The 20,466-nt window shown below is 45.6% G+C and overlaps 1 protein-coding gene across 1 annotated transcript; it reads left to right on the top strand.

Moving 5' to 3' along the window:
• Window positions 1-5,502: 5,502 nt before the first annotated feature.
• On the top strand, window positions 5,503-17,463 carry LOC131902799 (interferon-induced protein with tetratricopeptide repeats 1-like). The gene is made up of 3 exons (XM_059253761.1): window positions 5,503-5,599; window positions 10,854-10,875; window positions 16,083-17,463. Exons 1-3 carry the CDS (start codon window positions 5,503-5,505, stop codon window positions 17,461-17,463), a joined length of 1,500 nt encoding a protein of 499 aa, XP_059109744.1.
• The last annotated feature ends 3,003 nt before the right edge of the window (window positions 17,464-20,466 follow it).

The raw sequence follows: 20,466 nt of genomic DNA, 5'->3' as shown, positions 1-20,466 counted from the left end.
CGAAAACATTATGGTCAAACAACTGGCCTTGGAAAATGCCAATGCAGCCTGCAGGGCTGCCTTAAGAGGCAAAACTAAAACAATGGTTCTTAATGGTATGATCAAGCTGTGTAGTGAAGTAGACTCCTTTGAGCACAAGATTTCAAAGTCCATTAGTCTTGCCATAGGTGCAGTTCTTCAGCCCATGGCTAGCAGATCAGGGGAAGCTAGAAATTGTTTTAGATGTGGAGCTCCAGGGCACTTCGCTCATAACTGTCCCACTGGCTCCGATCCTGGGACTCCTTCCCCCAGCCCTGATCCCCGCGATCCAGTTCCAGGATTATGCCCCCGGTGCAAGCTGGACGACACTGGACAAGAGACTGTCGCTCCAGATATGATAGTGCTGGCCAATCCTTGACTGCGGTCCCAGGAAATGGGCTGAGGGCCCCGTTCCGGGGCCCTCCTCCGCAGCGGTCATCCCCACTCCAGTCAGGGACCAACAACTCGTTTACCAGCCGTCAGCAACAGGGGACTACACGTCCCCAGGGCAGTCTAGCCCACCTTGCTCAAGCCTATCTAGAGCCACCCGAGGCAGTGCCGGACTGGACCTCTGTTCCTCCGCCACCCGGATTGTAACTCCAGAGGAAGGAACAGTAGTGATAGAAACCGGGGTTTTTGGTCCTCCCCCACCCGGCATGTTCTTCCTTGTTATCGGCCGAGCTTTCAGTTCGATACAGGGGCTCACAATCACCCCATCCATAGTCGGTGGTGACTACCATGGAGAAATAAAATTCCTGGCTTCAGCCTCTCGAGGCCCAGTCACTATCCCCATGGGTCAACGAATAGCTCAGGCCCTACCACTCTCATTAACCGGGAAATTTCAATATAAAAATCACTCCCGTGGCTCCTCCCATCCTGGCTCCTCTGATGTATTCTGGGTGCAGCAACTGACTGAAAGCCGACCCACTATAAAACTTTTGTTAGATGGGAAACCCTTCCTTGGCCTTCTGGATAGTGGTGCTGATGCTACTGTCATCTCGAGAGGACACTGGCCCGCCGCGTGGCCTTTGGAGCCCACAGCCACCCATTTGAAAGGGATAGGACAGACACAAAATACCCTTCAAAGTTCAAAAATGTTACAATGGAAGGATCCTGAGGGGAATTCAGGGACCGTGAAACCTTTTGTAGTTGAGGGACTGCCAGTCAATCTGTGGGGCCGTGACATTATGACTCAGATGGGGGTCATCATGATGAGTCCCAATGACAAAATGACCCAAATGATGTTAAAAACAGGCTTCTTACCAGGAAAAGGTCTGGGGAGGCGCGAGCAAGGACCCACACAACCTATTATGGCCAAACCAAAATTGGATAGGAGAGGATTAGGCGCGGGTTCTACGGACCTTTTTTCCTAAAGACCACTGCTCTCCCTGCACGCCAAAATAACAAAATAACATGGAAAATAACAAAATAACAAAATAACATGGAAGTCAGATGACCCGGTGTGGATAGACCAGTGGTCCTTGCCTCAAGAGAAGGTCCAGGCTGCCCTTCAGTTAGTGCAGGAACAGTTAGACCAAGGGCACCTCGAACCCTCCACCTCCCCATGGAATACTCCTATCTTTGTCATTAAAAAAAGGACTGGTAAATGGAGATTATTACAGGATCTTAGAGAAGTTAACAAAACCATGATGCCCATGGGGGCGCTGCAACCAGGGCTACCCTCTCCTGTAGCCATCCCCAGAGGGTACGCCAAAATAGTTATTGATATTAAAGATTGCTTTTTTTCTATTCCCCTTCACACTGCTGATTGTAAAAGATTTGCCTTTTCTATTCCTATTACTAATCAGATTGGACCAAATCCACGCTTCCAGTGGAAGGTTCTGCCCCAAGGAATGGCCAATTCACCCACTCTTTGTCAGAAATATGTGGCCCAGGCAATTGACCCAATTAGAATGCAATTTCCTGAGGCCTATATTATCCACTACATGGATGATTTGTTGATTGCTGCTGAGACAGTGGAAAGGACACATCTAGTAGCGCAAAACTTGGTACGGGTCTTACAAGATAGAGGGTTTCATATCGCCCCGGAAAAAATTCAAACGCAATTTCCTTTTCTGTTCCTGGGGTTTGAACTTCACCCTGAGCTCCTCTATACTCAAAAGATTCAGATCAGAAGAGATACCCTGCTCTGCCTCAATGATTTTCAAAAGCTTTTGGGGGACATCCAATGGCTACGGCCTTACCTCAAAATGACAAAAGGGGACATACGTCCTCTCGAAGATATCCTTAAAGGAGATCCCGACCCCCTCTCTCCCCGACACCTCACCGCAGAGGCAGAAAGGGTACTTAATAAAGTAGAATTAGCCATCACCCGGCAACACATTGGGTTTTTCTCTCCTGCCTTACCCCTGCATTTAGTGATCTTCTCCACCGAGTTTGCCCCTACTGGCCTGTTGTGGCAAGAGTCTGTACCCTTGCTTTGGGTACACCTCCCGGTTGCTAAAAGGAAAGTCCTTCCTTTATATCCCCTGTTAGTGTGCCAATTGGTGATGCTGGGGATAAGAACCTCCACTAGATATTTTGGGAGGGAGCCTGATGTTACCATTATCCCATATGATAAAGAAAACCTGGAATGGCTGTCCACCCATCACCCGGAATGGGCTACGCTTGCTTGTTCCTATGCAGGAAAATTCGATACCCAGATGCCTAGTGATAAGTTATTACAGTATTTTTCCTTTACCCCTTTTCTTTTTCTTAAAAATACAAAGCTAAAGCCGATCTCCAATGCCTGCACGGTGTTTATAGATGGGTCAAAGAATGGCCAGGCTGCTTATGTCTATAACCAGCAAAAAAGAGTCATGAAAACACCCTTTAACTTGGCCCAATTGGTGGAGCTTTACGCCGACCTGGCAGTGTTTGAAGCATTTGAGGCACGTCCCCTTAACTTATATTCGGACAGCCAATATGTGGTGGGAGCTTTGCAAGTTTTAGAAATGGTGCCGGTGATCCAGCCCCACACTCCAACCTTCAAAATGTTCTCAAAGATACAAAAGCTGATCCGTCAGAGGTCGCTCCCCTTTTTTATTGGCCACATTCGTGCCCACACTGGCCTGCCCGGACCCCTAGCACTGGGGAACGAACTTGCGGATGCCGCTACATGGGCCCCCCTGATTTTGCTTCTAGAACAAGACCAGATCGCAGCCGCCTGCGAGGCCCACCGATTACACCACCTTAATGCCCAGACCTTGAGACAAAGGTACTCACTCACTAGAGAACAGGCTAGGGAAATTGTCAAAAGCTGTAAAAATTGCCTGATATTTTTGCCTGAGCCCCATTATGGGGTAAATCCTAGGGGGCTTGTTCCAGGACAGATTTGGCAGATGGATGTCACCCATGTCACTTCCTTTGGAAAATTAAAATATGTACATGTCACCATCGATACCTTCTGCGGGTTTATCAGCGCCTCCGCTCACAGCGGGGAGGCCGCTAAGGATGTCATCAATCATATGCTACATGTCTTCACTGTGCTGGGACAGCCAAAATGCATAAAAACTGATAATGGCCCGGGGTACACCAGCAACAGGTTTAAACAATTCTGCTTGCAATTAGGGATAAAGCATGTCACTGGAATACCCTATAATCCGCAGGGACAAGGCATTGTGGAACGGGCTCACCAAACCCTAAAAAATACCATTAATAAACTCAGCTCACAGGAAACCTTGTTCCCTATCAAGGGAAACCAAAAGATGTTGCTTGCCCATGCCCTCTTTGTGTTAAACTTCTTAACTTTGGATGGCTCAGGAAAATCTGCAGCCGAAAGGCACTGGCACCCAGAGACCAGCCAGGGACATGCCCAGGTCCTTTGGAAAGATCCCATCACTGGAAAATGGGGCGGCCTGGACCCAGTATTAATCTGGGGAAAAGGGTCCGCATGCATCTATGACTCCAAGGAAAATGGGGCCCACTGGTTACCAGCAAGGTTAATTAAACCCTACTCTGCAGGAAATGCCCCACAGCAGTAAATAATAATTTTGGGTCCAGGGATTAGCCCTGAGACATGGATTCTTTCTTTTGCAGGTGCCCCCGCGGCCCGAGGAAGGAAAAGAACCATGAGTGCCCTCATCGCTCTTCCAGTGCGTCCTGGTATCTGGAAACCCCGTCTCTATGCTATTCCTTTTCTTTTAATTTTGCCTGCCATCTCTATGGCCCAGGCCAGTCCCCACGCTATTAAGAAACTCACTTGGCAGGTCATCTCACAAACTGGGGAAACGGTCTGGCAGATGGCTGCCAATCATGCCCCCTTTTCATGGTGGCCATCTCTTACCCCCGATTTCTGCCAGCTGGCTGCAGGGCTCGACTCTTGGGATATCCCCACCATAGAGTTGAGTGCCCTAAACGGGACCAAGATAAATAATTATTCTAACTGCAAAACCTTCCCTGGATCCAACAAAGGCCCCGTCACTTGGACGAGCCCTTGTGGAACTTTCCATGGTACCAATCCTGCCACCATGACCGCCCCCAGGTGTGTTAGCCCCACCTCTCGGTGCAGGTTGGCCCAATCCGATTTTTACGTTTGCCCCAAAGACGGTAGAAGTCGGGCCGTGGCGGCCAGATGCGGGGGTTATGAGGAATTCTTTTGCGCTCAATGGGGCTGTGAGACCACCGGTGCAGCTTACTGGCACCAGTCCTCCTCCTGGGACCTTATTACAGTCACCAGGGGCTACTTAAAGCCCTCTGGCCACCCCTGCTATTCTTCAGCGACGTGGAAGCCCCAGGCCCCTGGGTTGTCGCTGCCCCTCACTATCACCTTTACCGCACAGGGCAAGTCCAATACGGGCTGGACTTCGGGAAAGACATGGGGACTTAGATGGCGTCTTGATGGCAAGGATAAAGGAGTCAGCTTTAAGATACTACTGAAAATCGAACCCGTTAGTGCTGTCTCCATTGGACCCAATCCAGTCCTCCCTGATTCTCAAAGCAAAATCCTGGCCCTAGCCAAAGGAGCGATCACACCAGGACCCACACCTGGTAGCACTTCCACCCCCTCCCTGCATAGTACTTCCCCCGTCATTCTGCAAAGTACAAGCAACAGGTTATTCAGTTTAGTACAGGGAGCTTATATGGCCCTAAATGCCACAAGCCCAGATTAGACCTTGGACTGCTGGCTTTGCCTTACCTCCAGCCTTCCTTACTATGAGGGAGTCGCCTACCAGTCTGCTGCCAGCAACTTCACTTCCCCCGAGCAGTAGGTGTCAGACTAAGCCTCATAGACTGACACTCTCTGAGGTTTCTGGACAAGGTTCCTGTTTGGGCAAAGTCCCACCAACCCATAGGCATCTCTGTAACGAAACCTCGACACCCTATAAAGGAGGATATTATCTTGAGGCACTCAATGGGTCCTACTGGGCCTGCAACACTGGGTTAACCCCCTGTGTGTCTGCTCAGATATTTAATGGTTCCCATGAATTCTGTGTATTGGTTCAGTTGTGGCCTCGTGTCACCTATCATGAAGCAAGCTCGGTTATGGAATTCTTCGAGCAAAGGAGTAGATACACTCGAGAACCTGTGTCATTGACCATAGCCTTCTTGTTGGGTGTTGGAGGCATTGCTGTGGGAACTGGTACAGGGACCACCGCCCTTGTACAAAATAATCACTTGATGCAGTTACAGATGGCCATGAACACCGATCTGGAGGCAATAGAAAGATCTATTTCCGCCCTTGAGAAGTCACTTACCTCACTATCAGAAGTAGTGCTGCAAAATAGAAGGGGCCTGGATCTGTTGTTCCTGAGGGAAGGGGGCCTATGTGCTGCCTTGAAGGAAGAATGCTGCTTTTATGCCGACCATACTGGTATTGTCAGGGAATTGATGGAAAAATTAAGGGAAAGCTGGGTCAAAGAAAAAGAGAGTTTGAAAATCAGCACGGGTGGTTTGAAAATTGGCTGCAAGGGTCCCCCTGGCTCTCCACCTTGCTACCTACCATTCTAGCCCCCTTAATTGTTTTCCTCCTTCTCATTACCTTTAGTCCCTGGGCCTTTCAGCGGTTGACTCGGTTTATCAAAAATCAGATTGATTCGGCCTTACCACGACACGTCTCGATTCATTGTCAGAGTAGATTCTGAGGAGACCGGCCAGGAGCCCCATCAAGGACTCAGATTCAGTGTCCTAAGGCACTAACGTCCCCACGGTCCTGCTAGAGGGTACTCAATGACGGGAATAGTACAGGGCCCACGTCGGAGACAACAGCGTACAGAGGTCGTCCAGACCGGCTCAACAAGACACGCTGCTGAGCGTGGGAAGCCCCCTGTATAGCCTAAGACAGGGGCTCTCTCAGACCCTAGCCACCCCGATCACATGGACTTGGTCCATTTTTGAGAAAAGAGGGGGAACTGTTGGGGACCGACTCCGGACAGCTGTGTCTTGAACTTTTGTGTTACCTTCCTTGCTTTATCAAAACTTACAAAAGCAGGAAGTTCCTGGCCTAACCTCGGGCTGTACAACTTCCTGGAGTACATGCTAATCAGCCACCTGCAGGGGCCTGGGACCAAAGCGACCTCACCCTCCCTTAGGAATTTTCCATCCTTGCTTGCCCTGCTTCCCCTCCCTGCCTGAAGCCCTGCTTATAAGCCTCAATACCCAGTCAATAAACAAGACCTCGACGCGACTCAGACTGACTCTGTCTTTCTTTATGCGCCTGGTCTCCTTTCCCTCTCCCCCCTTTGGTTTACAGGTGGACCCTCCTCGAGACCCTCGAATAACCTGGCCCATGGGACGGGTCACTTCATAACTAACTTCATTGGGAAAGTGGTCAAGGAGCCCTCATCTCCTGCTGGTGACAGCTGATTGAGGTTTAGGGATAAAACTCTCTGGTCAGGGAAACTTTCATGAGAGTTTATCATTCTATCAGGAGATGGAGTTAGATATTTCAGACTTTCGGTGATTTTTTTTTTATATTTGGAGGAGTGAGGGATGAGCTATATTTGGGGACACAGCAATATGGCCAGGCTAAGCAAGCAGACAATAGTGCTGTGAAAGTAGGTTCCCAAGAAAGCAAGACAACAGAACAAGGGACTTGACCTCGGCCTGAACCAATCTGAGCCCCACCTTCTGCAGTTTCCTACACTGGTCTCAGCCTTTAGCATAGGATAGCATCAAGGCTGTGAATACAGCATTCTCTAGAGATTCTATGCTTGGCTCTTGCTTATGTGGCTGTGACTGCTAGCAAGAGGCCTTTAAAAAGAGACACCTCAGGAGGAGGTAACAGGAATCAAGACTCCATGACTGTAGGCTATGAAAATTGGACTAGTTAATGAAGGGTAAACTCCTAAAGCCTCAGGAAGACGGAGAAGCTCTGCACACGGAAGAGGACTTGAATGATCATTCCTGCAGTAGTTCCTAAGGACAGCCACACACCAAACCAGCTGGGATATACTCCTTCCAGACTGCGGGGGATCTCACCTGCAGATAGACTCCTCCATCCCAAAATTCCCATTTGCCATGCCATCAAATCCATGAGTGTGGTTCAGTTCCAAGGAGGCAGTGCAGAACTGCAGTTCTTTTGACTGAGGAACAATGGTGCTTGTGGAGATGCCAAGCTGGGTCTTTATGTCCACATCTCCTCCATTAACATCCTAACAGCATGGCCTGGTGCCAGGGATCTCTCTCTCTTGATAGTTGAATGGAACTGACATGTCACTCTGTTTCAGATTCCCTCTTCCCATTGGTTCAGAGGAGAGAGCAGAAGGCCCACACCTGTTAGCCCTCAGTTTCCCTGAGGAGAAACCTGCAGGCATTAGTTTCACTTTCTGTTTCAAGTTCCTACTGTGAATATAAAAGCACAAACACACACACACCACAGCTCACAGAGCTGTCTCCTATCCCCTCCCTGAGAGTCCAGTTGGTGTGCAAGTCCACAAGACAGCAGAGAGTCAAGGCAGGATTCTGAGGAGCCTGTCCTGGTGAGAACCCAGAGAACTGCTGCCACCTTCACAGCAACCATGGGGTAAGGATTTCCCTGCCTGCAGTTTGAGTGAACCCAGGACACAGACATTTGCTTGTGACCAGGTCTGAATGAGTCTGCTTCTATTCCTTTGTTCTGTCTTCTGCCTTTTCTTTCTAATACTGAAAAGAGAAGAAGGATGCTAATTGCCCTGAGTGTCCAGGGACTCTGTTTAATAGGTGTGCTGTTGGTAGGGGCTGAATGGGGGACAGTAAGCTGGCTTTAGTTTTAAAGGCTGTCTCACACATGTAGTTGGAAACACCTGGGGAGACTTTAGCATGGTCATCTCACAGAGAGAGACAGTTACCAATGAGAACTTCAGGAATGGACAAGTTACCACTCTACCTACTTAGAGCCCCCAAAGAGAGCAGCTGCTTAGAGGGTTCTCATGCCCCTTCCCCTGACCCCACTTCATTGTCTATGGGATGTACCCAGAAGAGGTACTTCTTCAGATGCTGTTCAAGGTTTCTGTGTGAATACATATAACATACATATGCATTGCATATGCTATATATACTATATATTTTCAAGAAATACTAGGCACCCAGTGGGGTCTTATTCATGTGAATGGCCCTGGGTTTTTATGTTTGATATTGCCATTCAGATTAAAAGTGCCAGTCAGTGGAGGTGTTTGCACTGAATCTTTGCTACAGTGAGCATCTCTTGACTTGGGGGATTATTCTTCTGTATTTATACATAGGACTATCTATCGTACATGAATATGGAGGAGGCTGAGAGCTGTTGGGGAAGGATGAGATAGAATACCGAGTTCACAGTGGTAGAAAAATATGGAGCCTAAGTAGAGTGCAAAAGGCTGTAGGACTTGTCAGGTGATGGTCATTATCATAGAGTCAGTGACTCAGGTGCTTAAGCATTTGGTTTGCAAAGGTATTCCTGCAGAATGAGAAAGGCTGCAGATCTCCAACTTCACAGGGAATCCTGAACAATCACAGGGAAGTGGGATCCTGGCTGCTCTCTATTGAGAGCCACTGGTAGCAAAAGTCCTTGAGAGGATACAGCAGTGACAACTAGAGTTCAGAAGGTCAACCAGACAGAACTAAGGGTTCTGTTAGATGAAACCATCATGCAAGGCATTATGGAATTACTGCCTTTTGAATGAATTGGCTGCCTCTTGTTGTAAACTTCTTGTGCAAAAACAACTATAATTCTCCCCGTTTACCATGTATCTCCAAATTAGTGTACATGTAATCTCATGATTGCATCTCAATCTTGGGCACAATTTTCCTATGCATTGGGGTAATTGGACAACTGTCCCCAGCTGTGTTATTTTCATTAACATATGTCTGGCTAGGGCCATTCTCCAGACAAATGTATTTCAGCGAAGATAACTTTTACCAAGGACAAAACTGCACATGGACAAACATTAGCTCATCTCACTCACAGATAGAGAAAAGAACCACTAACAATTAAATCCTCAAACCCTTACATTAAGCCCAGGTTATTTACACAAGACCCTAACTTAAGAGATTAACTGCTCACATTCCTGGGATGAAGTTTTAGCCCCTTGCTAGTTACTGAGTTAAGGCAGTTACTTCCCACTGACCCAAGGAGTTGCCTACAAGGCCAGGCAGGCAATAAGTGCCAAGCTTCTTTCTTGTGCAAATTAAGTTTTTATTCCTCCTCAGCCAGGTGCTATTCCTAGATTTTCTCCTCAGCAATTACTCTGAGTGAAAGTGCTTTTACTAACCAAATACTACAAGCTCTGACATAGGTTGCTTAGCCACCTAACATATGTCCCTCTCCCTATCAGAAAGCAGCTACAGCTGGGACGAGCGGGAAAAGTGGCGCCAAAGACAGTTTACTTTCTTGTGACATATTGACCCCTAACATTTTACCTAGCCATTTCTAGATTGTAGTTTGAGCACATAAATTCCCTAATTGATCTTAGTCTTTAGTTGACCCTACCAGAGAACTCCCTTTTTGTCACTCCTCTTTTGGGTTGTAATTGGAAGCTGACAATTAATTGCTTTATGTGTGGGTCCATATCACCTCTCTCTGAGACCCTGAAAACTTCAAGCCTTCATTGCTTTACCAAAGAATTGCAGTGTGGGTATATATACTGGTTCTCTGAGAGCACTGGGGGGATTGATGCAGAAGAACACAGATGAAGACAGAGATGGAAAGAACTAGGTAGAGTGATGCTCTCATCACAGGAGAAGGGACTGAGGGCAGGAGGGACTGAGAGCAGGAGGGAAAGAGAGCTAAATAAGAGAGCAGAAAAAAACTATACAGTTCAAGTTGTCATAGAAGAATAAAGAGAATGGACTAAAGAACTCAATGTGCTTAGATTCATTGAAGATCCCTCAGATTAGAATTCTCAGCTGGTTGGTAGACTCTTCTGCGGACCCGGGAGCAAACAATATAGGCTGTACCTAATATTGTTTGCATTAGCTCTCTCTCCAGGTTGCCCACACAAATGGCTGTTGCCTCTGTGCTGCTCAGCGTTCCTGCTTCAAGGACTTATGCACAAGTTCGTGTGCCTCCTTCTTGGGGCACAGGTCCTCAGCAGGATCCTTGTGAGCCTCCCAACTAGGCAGATCTCCCTAGACAGCTGGTGTTCAGATTTCAGGTGATTTTAGCTGCCCTGCCAATGCCTTTATTTCCCATAAGGTGTGGGCACAATCTCTAATTCACTGTGCACTGTTGTAGGCAGAGAAAGCAAAGCAGGATTGAATCTGATGCCCCTGGGCCATGACTAATCTGCATACAGAAATTTCTCCATCATTTGTAAGTGCTCTGTAAAAGAAGGAATAACCATGCATTTGGTTATTTCGGAGAGAGACAGAGACAGAGAAAAATAGCAGAGACAGAGCCTGAGAGGACAGAAACTTCTTATGCTTTTGTCTCTTTCTAGCCTGGCTCATCAAATATTACAGGTAAAGACCTGAGTCTAGTCACAATTGGGAAACCTTCCCTGGGGCACTTTTGAAATATCCAAGTATTTGTGTCCAACCAACATCAATGAACTGGACCAGGGCCACATGATTAGTAACAGAGATAGAGACATTTCATTACAAAACAGCACTCTTGAAAATGAGAAGGGACTAGTGAGCAGAGGGATAAGCCCAAAGAGCACTGGGCTGTGGTGATATATTGTGATTCCCAATATATTGCGCATCCTAATTAACTTATCTGTGGTCAGAGGACATAACAGCCACTAGATAGACATAGAGGCCAGAAAATATTGGCATACATGCCTTTAATTCTATCACTTGGGAGGCAGAGATTTATCCAGATCTCCATGAGTTCAAAGCCACACTAGAAACAGCAAGTCATGGTGACTCACGCCTTTAATCCCAAGAAGTGATGGCAGAAAGAAGAAAGGTATATAAGGCGTGAGGACCTGGAACTAGAGCTGGTTAAGCTTTTAGGCTTTTGAGCAGCAGTTCAGCTGAGATCTATTTGGATGAGTTCTCAGAGGCTTCCAGTCTGAGGAAACATAATCAGCTGAGGAAGTGCAAAGTGAAATGGCTGTGGTTTGTTCTGTTTCTCTGATCATTCAGGGTTCACCCCAATACCTAGCTTTAGGTTTGTTTTTATTAATAAGAACTTTATGATTCATGCTACACTGGGCCATGAGGCTCATTGCAGTCAATTTTCCTGTGTCCCACCTGACACACAGATGGGACAATTTCTCACCCATAGTCCCTCAGCCTTTTATAAAATAATCACACAGAGGCTTAATGTTAATTATAACTAACTGCTTGGCCATTAGCTTAGGCTAATTACTGACTAGCTCTTACATTTAAATTAACCCATAATTCTTACCTATGTTTAGCAATGTGGCTTGGTACCTTTTATCAGCACTGCCTTGTCATCTTGTTTCCTCTGTGTCTGGCTGGTGACTCAGCCTGTCAGCCTTCCTCTTCCCAGCAGTCGTCTTGTCTGCTTATCCTGCCTATACTTCCTGCCTGGCTACTGGGCAATCAGCATTTTATTTATAACCAATCAGAGTAACACACATTCACAGCATACAAAATGACATTCCACATGACATGAACAAAGAGCCCTGTCTCTTCTCCAGGTTGGTACATCAAAGGCACTTTGAGTATCCACTATCCATTCCTTGATGCCTAGGAAAGGAAGGGCTACAGGTTTTCTCTGCAAACTGTCTTCCTTCATGGTCATTGATGCTGCTGTCTTTGTGGTCCCCAATCTCAAGCCACTTTCCTTAAGGTCTGAAATGCCATAAGAACGGAGGGAATGAGCATCACACTTGCTTCCCTTGGAGACATCAAATGGTGCATCTCAGAGGGATGAGTGGGTCAAGGGCTTGGCAAGCAAGCATGAGGATTACAATCTCAGTGTTTCTGCTGAGAGAAGAGAGGGAAGCCTTGGCTTTCCTTCTCCCAACACAAGCTGGTAAAGATGAGTGCCTAATGCTGTCCTCTGACCTTCATATGCATGCCTTGACATTGGCACCCCTTATAAATATACCCCCAAAATCACAGCCACCTACAGTCACCCACAGCAACCACACAACCACCTACACCCACCCACACCCATTCTCACACATGCACACACATACACACACCCGCACGCACAGGCACTCATGCTCACAAATACATGTACACAGAGGCACACACACACATGCACACACGCACACACACATACATACACATGCACACATCACACGCACACACACACACACACACACACACACACACACACACACTCAAAGCTCGTGGCTCAGACAGGAAAGACATCCTGACGATGGAACAGGGATGTGGCCCCCTGCAAGTCAAGAAGTAACACCTACTAAGTGAGGTAGTATATAGACAGGCAATTTAATCTGAGATTTATAATTTGGTAAATTACAAGTACATAGTTCTGTTATGTAAACCTCTGTGTTCATAGTTTTTTTCCTGTGGCAGCCTAGACAGAAGGGCTCAGCCATGCATTCAGTGTTTGTCCCTTGGGTTTTTATATAATTAAATCCCCATGGCATATATGTCCTTTTTCTCTTACAGGAGTACTCATGCTAGCACAAAAATATGTTAATTGTTTTAGACTATAGTGAGTCTAATTCTATGTTTTCAAAAATAACTTTTATTATTGTAGCACCTTGGGACATTTTATACAATTTGAGATTTAAAGCTTCATTTGAAAACTGTCATGTGCCTCAGAATAGGAATTGCATTGAATCTGTGGTTCTTTGGGTAATTGTATTATCTTAGTGATAAGGTGAAGACTGGGTGTCCTCTTAGGGTGCTTAGTTGCCTTTTAAAAGAACTTAGAAATGGACTGAAAAGGGAGTTCCAGGATAATTTATTGCAATTTTAACGGCAAGCCCTAAGCAAGCAAGTTGTCAATCTCAGTAGATGCTCAGAATAGGAGAATAGAGAAGAACAGGGGTATGGGATACACACGCATATTGTGTTGAGCCTTCTTGAAGGACAGCAACAGGTTGTACAAGCAGCCACATGGCTGGGAGGGGAGCTTTAGAGGAGAAAGAAAGGACAAGTATGGGGAGATGGGCAGAACAGTTCTATCTTCCAGGTCAGGACTCAGAAGGCAGGCAGGCTCAGCCCAAACTCATGGCAGCTGCTAGGCATTGCACTACAGGGAGAAGACACTCTGGGAAAGAAAATCCATTACCTCATTGAAGGGAGAAGTATTCCTCCTATCTCTTCAGTGTGGATGAAGGTAAACTTGCCTTTCCAGGGCACATTGTTAGCCAGATCAAGGACGTGCCCAACTAGAATAGCCCTTAATGGAGGAGACATGGGCAGGTCTCCACGAGTTGCAGATCTTCTCCCCTAGTCTAGGAGGTAACAGCTTTCCCTTCAAGGGCCTTTGGTGAACAATATGAATGCTACTCTGCCTCATTAATACAAATTTTTATTCCATAACTTTCTATTTTAATTTCTTTTAGATGATTTCACACTTTTCTGTATTCATTGTTTATATACAACTTTTATGCATCCTTTGGGCAAAATGGACCCTTCTCGAACTTCCTCTTACCTTCTCTGTTGCAGTGACTGATTTCTACAAATTCAACAACCTTTTGTGTGTCATTTCACACTTACATTACCATTCTTAAATGAATGATTACAGTGATAGAGACAAAGTTGACAATTGCCAAAGGCTTAAACATGTGTGAGGACTAAGGCTAGAGATGTGCCTGTCCAGGGTAGCAGGAACTGGAGGCAGTGGTGATGAAGGAGTCTACATCAGCTGATGAATGTCAGTCCCAGTGCTTAGATCATTAAGGGGACAAATGACAGTTATCCATGTGTTGTTGCAACCACGTCAGTTTCCTCACTAGTTCTCCTACTGTACTTGTATAAGATGTACATATTGAAAAACCGGTGAAGGAGAAAGCTGACATTTGCACTGACTGGGAAGCTTTCCATGAATCTATACTCTTTAGAGGTAAAGGAGGAAAACACTATCCTGACCAAACATCACATCATTTCAGTCATGGTCCTTTTCCTGTTCCATGCACTACGTGGTCCTCAAGTCAATAATGTTTAGTGAAGTTCTGCATTGAAAACTAGTTAAAGGAAAAGGAAGAGGATTTGAGTTGGACAGAAGGATTGTAGACTAAGGTGAATTTTAATTCAGGACTCAGTGTGCCAAAGCTCACAGTCACACAAAGCTTGCATGGAGTTAATGGAGGTTTTATGTTCCATTCTTACATTATAGAAAACTGATGTCAATGTTCCACAGAAGGTGGTTTCCTAAAGATTTACTGTGGGATTGTGAGTGGGAACTTCACTGAAAGAAAGTAGGCAAAGTTTCTTTTGTACAGCAGTTCCCAATTATGTGCCACCATCCATCTTGTTAACATATCAGATATTTATATTATGATTCATTACAGTAGCAAAATTACAGTTATGAAGTGGTAATGAAATAATTTCAAGTTTGGCAGTCACCACCTGTATTAAATAGCTACAGGATTAGGAAGGTTGACAACCACTATGGTCTAGTAAAATTGGGACCTGGAAGAGAGGGGCTGTCATTGGTCGCTAGTGCATTGTTCATAACATTCATTGAGGAAGGCATGAGGTATGGGTGAGCCAACCTGACCAATTGACTGATCCATGAGATGTCTAGATGGCTGTCTGTTTCCATTAGCCTACCCTTATGGGCACAATGCTAGTGTGCTCAGTTATGGGTAAGACCTAAGGGGACAGCACACGTGTATTCTACTACTCTTGGCATGGCTAGGTGAAAAGTGAAGACAGCTGGTTTAAGCACTATGACATCTCTGGTCTCTGGCAGAGACAGATACCAACAGGACCAAGGGCTTTTTTGCCTTCTGAGCACAGATTCATCTCCAAGCTGCTTGCTTTGGGGTTACTACCCTGAAGCTAACTGACTAGATTCTATAGGTGGTTCTGAGACAGGAGTGACACATAGTTTGGAACTACTTGTACTGCTCTATAGGGAAACCAGAAAAGCCATGAAGTTGTATAAGCATCTTTAAAATAAAGGGATTCTTTGTAACCATAGAAGGGAGAGATAAGTTGACACTCTCCAGAAGCTCCCCAGCTACATTGTCCAAAGATAAAAGTTCTAGAGAAGAGTCATATCCCCAATGTCACAAGGCAGAGAACATGTCCATTAGTTCTGCATCAGCCTATGGAGAACAGCTCCTTGTTTGTGTCTGAGATGAAATAGGCAGACCCCCAGTGACTTCTCCTCCACATTCAGTGTTTACCACACAGACAGGTCCTGTCTATGTCAGCTCAGGTGACATAAACTTCTGCACATAGTCCTCAAAGACATAAGGAAAGGGGGAATAGAATTTTAGATTTCCAAACCTCAGATAAGGACTCTGACATGTAGGTTTGTGTGCCTGTATCTGTGTGGCAATGTTCAATCTTGACTGAAAGGATTAACTTACAACCTGAGATTGTAAGTACAGGTACATGAACATGCATGTACCGGTACTATCTGGTAGTACCAATAAATGGAGATGAGAGATTGATTTAAAATAATCAAGAAATTCTAAAGAAACAAAATGTCAGACTTTCAGGAAATAAGCACGAATGTTGTGAAATGTGTTTAGCTTGGAGTTAGTTGGCAATTTGGGGGCCATTTCTCACATAACCAATCACCTGCTTCCTTCTCACAGAGACATTGCTGACAGTGAAGAGGTCAAGAGGAAACTGTCTCTGCTGAGTTGTCACTTCACATGGCATCTGCTGTTTCAAGACATTGACATACCTTATTTGGAAATGAGGATCTCTGAGGAGCTTGAATTCCTAGACATCAAAGACACAGTGGGGATGCTCAACCTCAGGGCCTATGTGAATCACCTGAAAGCAGAGGATGAGGAAGCCCTGCAGAGCTTAAAAGAAGCAGAAGCCTTGATCCAGAGAGAGCAGTTGGGCAAGAGAAGCTTGGTGACCTGGGGCAACTGTGCCTGGGTGCATTACCACATGGGCAGGTTGGCAAAAGCCCAGAAGTACCTGCAAAAGGTGAAGAACACTTGCAAGGAATTGGGCAGTCGATTCCCCTTTACTATGGAGTGTGCCGAGATGTATTTTGATCAAGGCTGGGCCTTGCTGAAGTGTGGAGGACATAATTACATAGAAGCCATGAGGAAATTTCAAAAGGTTCTGAGATTGGAGCCTGAAAACCCCGAATACAACATTGGCTATGCCGTTGCAGCCTATCACATAGACTTTGATAACAATATCTCTCTAGCACCCTTAAGGAAGGCTGTAAGGTTAAATCCAGAAGATCTGAATATTAAAGTTTGTCTTGCACTGAAGCTTCAGGATGTAGGATTAGTAGCTGAAGCAGAAACACACATTGAAGAAGCCCTCAGTAGCACATCCTGCCGACACTATATCTTTCTATACATAGCCAAGTATTACCGAAGGAAAGGCTGCATAGACAAGGCTCTCCCTCTGCTACACAGGGCCTTGCAGGTGTCACCTGCCTCTGGCTACCTGCATTACCAACTAGGGCTCTGCTACCATAGACATGTAATGCAACTGAAGACATCCAGCAATGAGCAGGCCAGAAAGCAGGCGGCACAACAGGCCATTTTTGAATTTCAAGAGACTCTGAAACTCAGGCCCATATTTGAAATGGCTTATGTTTGCATGGCTGAAGTACAGGCAGAAATGGGCCAATATAAAGAAGCACAGGCAAATTTCCAGAAGGCGCTGAACATGACGGTAATGTACATTCATCTTGAGTGTCACAAAGAGCAGGATATTCACTTACGCTATGGCCATTACCAACACTTTCATCGGAAATCAGAGGAAGACGCGATCACCCACTACTTAATAGGTCTTAATCTGAAAAGAAAAAACTTTGTCTGGAGGAAACTACTCGTAGCATTGGAGGAAGTGGCCACAAGACGTGTTCGCCAGAATGTTCAACTTGTGGAGAGCACCTGCTTGCTTGGGTTCGTCCACAAACTGAAAGGAAATATGAAGGAAGCCGTGCAGTTCTATGAGATGGCTCTGAGGCACACTGGGGAAATGAACCCTGAATTTTGAATGCAGCTCACATCTGTGAAGTAAATGTACTCATAACTGAGGGTTCCAGGCCTCCTTCCCAGTTTCTTTCTCCAAACTCTCTGTCACCCCCATTGTGGTGTCTATAAGGAACTTCCACCCCACTGCACCTGCTCACTTACTGACCAAAACTGACCCCTGCTGATCTGCACTCCCTTGAGCTGTGGGATCCTAGGACATCTTTTCCTTATGTCTGTGTCTTGGAAATGAAAGTCGTCCATCCTCTGCCTGCCAGTGTCCTGGACAAAAAGAGGTTTTCTCCAAGGAAGCTTTCCCTTTAGGTCAGCAGATACTCTTAGTACAGTGCAGTGTCAGAGAAAACCAAGTGAGCAAAGGGGAGAGTTTGAAAGCTCAGAGGTCTCCCCTTACTGCAGAATCATTCACAGCCTATAATAGTCTTCAGTTTGGGGAAAGCCAAGCAGAGGAAACCTGCGGGGACCTTACAGACAGAACGATATAAGGAGATTTGTGCAGTTTTTCTGTGCTATTGATAGTGTGTTATATGTGATGTTTTCCCCTCAAATAAAATATATTCAGTAAAATTCCTTGAATCACAAAGTCTTCCAGTATAATTTGTTGATAGATGGAAAGGATATCCCTTCAGTGTCCTCAAGAAGGCTTGGGTTAGCCAAATCAACTAACAGAAGTCTAGTGGCAGGCAGGAAAGAAAGTTATGCACACAAACCCTGCAAGGGGTCTGTGTAAAGATGAGGCTGTATTTCATTCTCCACATCATGGGATAGTAAGGGTGACTGATGCTGCCTTGATACCTGACAGCTGCTGTTTGTCTTTGTGAACTATGGTGCTCGGGATGGGTTTAGGGTTCATTCACGTAATATTTGGGGGGAATACCTCTGATATTTTTAATAGATGTTTCTTTGATAAGCCAAAATCATGTTTATTTCATTCAATCAAAAGAAAACTCTCAGGATTTATAATACTGCTCCCTAATAGTCTCAATGGATGCTGAGGAAGAGCTTCTGAGGGAAGAAAAGGTGGGTTGGAGAGAGAAAGATTGGGAGAGAGCAGGAGGTCATGCAGTTTGATTCACAAGCTGGGTTCTGGGAACTTGGCAGACTCTTCTCTTCCAGCAGAACATTTTCACACTTGCCCAAGGGGACACACCTTTACTAGGTTTTTCAAGGGATGATATGTGGGTCAGACACTGGATGTTTTAACACCTGTGATGTCATATTATGTCTAAGTCCTATCCCCTTCACATACCTCCATGAGAGTTGTAGTCTGGAGGATCTAAACTAGAGAACATTAATGCTTAAAATTCTCCCCTTGATTAAAGTGTCTTATGGTTCCTAGGTCCTGGTCTCAGCAAGCCCAGCATGCACCCATGTGCTCTGTGTCTGCTGACCCACACTGCCCATGCTCAGGAGCACTTCCCCATCCTCTGCATCTCCTCTCTCCTTGTTCCTGCTGTTTAGCTGTCCTGTCAGCTCTTTGGGGTTTTCTTTGCTCTTCCTCATCCCCTCTGAGTATAGTCTCCTCTTGTTATCCTAGTCTTCCCATTCACTCAACTGCATGGACGAAACTACAGCAAGTGGAGGTGTGTCCTCCACAGCTGTGCAAGGAACAAGCATGGGTGACACAATACACACACACACAGAGAGAGAGAGAGAGAGAGAGAGAGAGAGAGAGAGGAGAGCCCACAAAATAAATACATGTGAAAAACATTAAATTAATAAAGTTAAGAAAAACTACTGTGCATTATGTTTTTGAGCATCAAGCTACAACTAATAACGTCCCTTTTAATTAAATGTAGATGGCGTTTACTTATTTACCACTACTGTTCCAAATGTTCTATGGTGACCTGTAGGTCAAATGTAGGACAAATGTCTACAAACCTGACTTTCCGTGGACTGACATTGAAAACTCCATAGCAAAGATGGAGAAGCAGGTAGTGAATGTGGATCAGTGGCCTATTTTGTGTCCACGTTTGTTATGGCCTTAGCAGGAAAGCATCCTGGGATCACCCGCAGTCACTGCCATGCTTTCCTTCAACTATAATTTCCCCAAATGGCACAGCAATTTCTCCAGTGTGTGCTAATGTGACATAAGGATCAGAACACTGATATCAAGCTGCAGGCGGACTGGTCATTGACCTCCAGCTATTGGATTTGTTCCTAAAGTGATAGGCAGACAGGTCACTAAGACCTACTCTGTGTAGGCTTAAGATAACAGATTTTAAAAGAACAGTGATGGCTTTGAACAAGTCATAGGTATTTTGTATGGAACACCTTCCCTAATGCTACATATTTGTACCAGGTCAGGAGATGTGTGTTAACATCTCTCTGCACCCTACTGTGAATAGAGCATACAAAATCACATTCTTTTCCCATGTCTTCTTGTGCATTAGGAAGACACTGGCCATCTTCTTCTCTAGAGAGTCACCAAGAACAATAGGTACAATGTAAGAAGGATACTGCACCTGGGACCCCTCACCATACCCCTGAAAGATGGACTGGACCCTTAGCTGAGTCCCAGATCAACAGTCAAGCAATTTCAAATTGATAGAGGATGCCGAGGACCTTTTTGTCCCTGGTTTAAACACAGGTATACTTCATAATCATCTGAGAATTCTGATTTGATTATTTCATTGATTTATTTTTCTCAGACAGCATTTCTCTGTGAAGCAATCCTGGCTGCCCTGCAACTCACTCTGTAGACCAGGCTGTCCACAAACTCACAAACATCTGCCTGCCTCTGCTCCTTGAGTGCTGTGATGAAAGGCATGTGCCACCACCACCTGGCTTTTTTCATTGTTTTAAAACTGATTTTAAATGTGATTCTGGAGTGTGTTCAGTTGGGCTATCCAAGAGCCTTAGCAAAATTCATTTAGATGTTCTCTAATAATTCTAACATGCATTGAGTATTTAAATCTGCCAACCCATTCCAATCACTCACTAATGAGCCAGGAATATTGCAGCTAGCAGAGGTGACATGGTCTTTCACAAAAGGTCAGTCTCATGCAGT

This window comes from Peromyscus eremicus, chromosome 1 (assembly GCF_949786415.1).
Source record: "Peromyscus eremicus chromosome 1, PerEre_H2_v1, whole genome shotgun sequence".
Classification (NCBI taxonomy): domain Eukaryota; kingdom Metazoa; phylum Chordata; class Mammalia; order Rodentia; family Cricetidae; genus Peromyscus; species Peromyscus eremicus.
Note: the sequence above shows the minus strand (reverse complement) of the source record. Positions and strands in the feature narration are given on the sequence as shown.